This window comes from Carcharodon carcharias, assembly GCF_017639515.1.
Source record: "Carcharodon carcharias isolate sCarCar2 chromosome 27 unlocalized genomic scaffold, sCarCar2.pri SUPER_27_unloc_1, whole genome shotgun sequence".
Classification (NCBI taxonomy): domain Eukaryota; kingdom Metazoa; phylum Chordata; class Chondrichthyes; order Lamniformes; family Lamnidae; genus Carcharodon; species Carcharodon carcharias.
This window is the reverse complement of record NW_024470624.1, coordinates 6255420-6259685: the sequence shown is the minus strand read 5'-3', so window position 1 is coordinate 6259685 and position 4266 is coordinate 6255420. Positions and strand designations below refer to the sequence as shown.

The 4266-nt window shown below is 52.6% G+C and overlaps 1 protein-coding gene across 1 annotated transcript in view; it reads left to right on the top strand.

Moving 5' to 3' along the window:
* Window positions 1-345: 345 nt before the first annotated feature.
* The window catches only part of dhrs1 (dehydrogenase/reductase (SDR family) member 1), a 102935-nt gene continuing 99014 nt past the window's right edge, over window positions 346-4266 (top strand). The window contains exons 1-2 of the mRNA XM_041180769.1: window positions 346-426; window positions 1798-1865. Coding sequence (XP_041036703.1) covers window positions 346-426; window positions 1798-1865 — 149 coding nt within the window. The remainder of the gene's footprint in view (window positions 427-1797; window positions 1866-4266) is intronic.

Genomic DNA, 4266 nt, shown 5'->3' with positions numbered 1-4266 from the left:
GGGATGGTCCCATGATGAGAGGCTGAGTAAATTGGGCCTATGCTTTTTCTGGAGTTTTGAAAAACCCCCCCACCCCCTTTATTCTTCAGTGGGACTTGGGCATCGCTGGCCAGGCCCCAGCATTTGTTGCTTGCTCCTAAATGCCCCTTGAACTGGGTGGGGCTCACCCAGCCATTTCAGGGGTGGTGTGGGGGGGGGGGGGGGGGGTGCAAGTTAAGAGTCAACCTCATCGCTGTTGGCGGGAGGGGCTGGTTCTGGAGTCATGCGTAGGCCAGACCGGGTAAGATTTGTCTTTCCCTAAAGGGGAACATGAGTGAACCAGATGGGTTTTTTTTATGACAATCGATGACGGTCCCCATGACTGAAACTGGCTTCATGATTCCAGATTTTACACGAATTGAATTTAAATTCCACCAGCCGGCGTCGGTGAGATTCGAACCTGTGTCCCCCAGAGCATTAGCCAGGGGCCTTTGGGTTACCGGCCGTTACCGCTGTCTTCGCCATGCAGCCTCTTGAAATGGGGTGTGACAGGGCGGAGGTAGATAAGGTGCTTCCCCTGGCTGGTGAGTGTGAAACCAAAGGGGGCATGAATGGTCCACTCCTCACCCTGAGATTGAGAGAGAAAAGAGGAGGGGTTTCCTCCTTCAGGGGGCAATGAATCTTTGGAATCCTCCACCCCGGAGGGCCACAGAGACTCAGTTGCTGAGTGTGTTCAAGATGGAGATCGAAAGGTTTCTGCGGGGGGGGGTGCGAAGGACATCAGGGGGTAGTGGGGTAGCGTGGGAAAGTGGTGTTGAGGTAGACTGACCAGCCACAGCCCAAGCGAGTAGTGGCGCAGCCTCGATGGGATGAATGGCCCACCCCTGCTCTGATGTTCCTAAGTTGCCCCCTACCCGAGGGCATCTAGAACATGAGGGCACAGCCTCAGAGTAAGAGGGCAGCCGCTTAGGGCGGAGGTGGGGAGAAATTCTTAAAAAGGAGGAAAGGGAGGTGGAGATGTTTTGAGGCATGGGCGGGTGGATGGGAGGGGGTGGGTGGTGGAGGTACAGAGGCGGGGGAGGGGAAGGGCTGGGTGGGTGGTGGGGGTGGGGGGAGGCGGTGGTAAGTGCACAGGGCCAGAATTGGAGCAGCGCAGGAATATCGAAGGACATTTTTTTTTTGTCTTTTTAACTCGTTCATGGGATCTGGGTGGTGCTGGTGAGGTCAGTATTTAATCGGAGAATGGCGAGGGGAACTTCCGGGCGGTGGTGTTCCCCATGCATCTGCTGCCCTCGTCCTTCTAGACGGTAGCGGTCGTGGGTTTGGAAGGTGCTGTCGAAGGAGCCTCGGTGAGTTGCTGCAGTGCATCTTGTAGATGGTACACACACTGCTGCTGCTGTGCGTCGGTGGTGGGGGGAGTGAATGTTGGTGGATGGGGTGCCGATCGAGCGGGGGCTGCTTTGTCCTGGACGGTGTCGAGCTTCTCAAGTGTTGTGGGAGCCGCACTCATCCAGGCAAGTGGGGGGGGGGAGTGTCCCATCACACTCCTGACTTGTGCCTTGTAGATGGTGGACAGGCTTTGGGGGGGGGGAGTCAGGAGGTGAGTGACTCTCCGCAGGATTCCCAGCCTCTTTGACCCCTCTTGTAGCCGCAGTGTTTATGTGGCGGGTCTGGTTCCATGACAAGGGAGTCCAGTGTTATGGGAGTTTGTGGGGAAAGAGTTGAGACCACAATCATTTCAGCCATGAAAGTACTGCATGTCGGAGCAGGTTCGAGGGGCTGAATGGCCTTCTCCTGCTCTTGAGTTCCTATGTTCAGGTCAATGATAAACCCGAGGATGGAGACGATGTAGGGGATTGTACTGCTGGAGGACAACAGAGGTACAGGTGAGGAGTAGGTCACGGAGGGATTTAAAACTAGGATGAGGGTTTTAAATTTAATGTGTTGCTGCACATACAAGAGAGTCCAACACAGTGTCCTTGACAATCAGCCGGGCACATTCTCTACCACCAGCACTGAAATAAATCTCCCTCAACACAGTTCGCAATAAACACTCCCAGGACGGGTACAGCACGGGGTTAGATATAGAGTAAATCTCCCTCTACACTGTCCCCATCAAACACTCCCAGGACAGGTACAGCACGGGGGTTAGATACAGAGTAAAGCTCCCTCCATACTGTCCGCATCAAACACTCCCAGGACAGATACAGCACGGGGTTAGATATAGGCTGGGGGAGGGGAATCCTCCCAGTGGCCTACAGCCAACTTCCCTCCTTCAAAATTAACACCACTAAAAAGAGGTGAGCTGGTCTTCTCAATTCATCTGTGGGATCTTACTGTGCAGAATATGGCTGAACCATATGCCCCAGCACACTATTGGATGCCCTGAGGTTAGGAAAGGTGTTTTATAAATGTCTGTAATATTCCATCATCTCTCAATCCTTCTCAGCTCCACTGAAAGATAATGCTCCAAGAGGCCCCTCACCTCCTCACCCCTTGGCACCAAGTCGTGAATCGTCGCTGCTCCTTTTCCACTCGTTTCATATCATTCCTATAATAAAAGACCTTGAACCAACACACCATAATTCAACAGCAGCCTGAGACCTTGTACAGTCTGCCACTACTTCTAACTGCAGCCTACCTGAGGCCTGCCTGGTTCACCACTACTTCCAACTGCAGCCTGAGGCCTGCCTGGTTCACCACTACTTCCAACTGCAGCCTGAGGCCTGCACAGCTCACATTACTTCCAACTGCAGCCTAAATCAGGCCTTTACGGTTCACCACTATTTCCAACTGCCGCCTAAATCAGGCCTATACAGTTCACCGCTACTTCCAACAGCGGCCTAGCTCAGGACTGTACGGTTCACCACTACTTCCAACAGTGGCCTAGCTCAGGACTATACAGTTCAGCACCACTTCCAACTGCGGCCTAACCCAGGCCTAAACGGTTCAGCGCTACTTCCAAACTGCGGCCTAACTCAGGCCAGCCTGGTTCACCACTACTTCCAACTGCACCCTAGCTCAGGCCTATACAATTCAGCACTACTTCCAACTGCGGCCTAACTCAGGCCTATACAGTTCACCGCTACTTCCAACTGCGGCCTAGCTCAGGCCTATACAGTTCACCGCTACTTCCAACTGCGGCCTAACTCAGGCCTATATGGTTCACCACTACTTCCAAATGCGGCCTAACTCAGGCCTGCCTGGTTCACCACTACTTCCACCTGCAGCTTAGCTCAGGCCTAAATGGCTCACCACTACTTCCAAACTGCGACCCAACTCAGGCCTGCCTGGTTCACACTACTTCCAACTCGGCCTAACTAAGATAAAAGCAAAAAACTGGATGCTGGAAATCCAAAACAAAAATAAAAATACCTGGGAAAAACTCAGCAGGTCTGACAGCATCTGCGGAGAGGAGCACAGTTGACGTTTCGAGTCGGTATGACTCTTCAACAGAACTAAGGAAAAATAGAAGCGAGGTGAAATATAAACTGGTTTAAGGTGGTGGTGGGGGGGTGGAGTGGGGGTGTTGGTGGGACAGGTAGAGCTGGATAGAGGGTCAGTGATAGGTGGAGATAACCTAAAGATGTCACAGACAAAAGGACAAAGAGGTGTTGACGGTGGTGATATTAGCTGAGAAATGTGCTAATGAGGACATTAAGGGTAGAAAGCAGGAGGAGCAAGGGACAGATAGCCCTAGTGGGGGTGGGGTGGGGGGGAAGGGATCAAAATAGGCTAAAAGGTAGAGATAAAACAATGGATGGAAATACATTTAAAAATAATGGAAATAGGTGGGAAAAGAAAAATCTATATAATTTATTGGAAAAAAAGGGGATCGGAAAGGGGGTGGGGTTGGAGGAGAGAGTTCATGATCTAAAATTATTGAACTCAATATTCAGTCCGGAAGGCTGTAAAGTGCCTAGTCGGAAGATGAGGTGCTGTTCCTCCAGTTTGCGTTGAGCTTCACTGGAACAATGCAGCAAGCCAAGGACAGACATGTGGGCAAGAGAGCAGGGTGGATTGTTAAAATGGCAAGCGAGGTTGGGTCATTCTTGCGGACAGACAGCAGGTGTTCTGCAAAGCGGTCACCCAGTCTGCGTTTGGTCTCTCCAATGTAGAGGAGACCACATTAGGAACAGCGAATGCAGTAGACTAAATTGAGGGAAGTGCAGGTGAAATGCTGCTTCACTTGAAAGGAGTGTTTGGGCCCTTGGACGGTGATGGGGGGGGGGGGGGGGGGGGGGGGGGGGGGGGGGGGGGGGGGGGGGGGGGGGGGGGGGTCGAAGC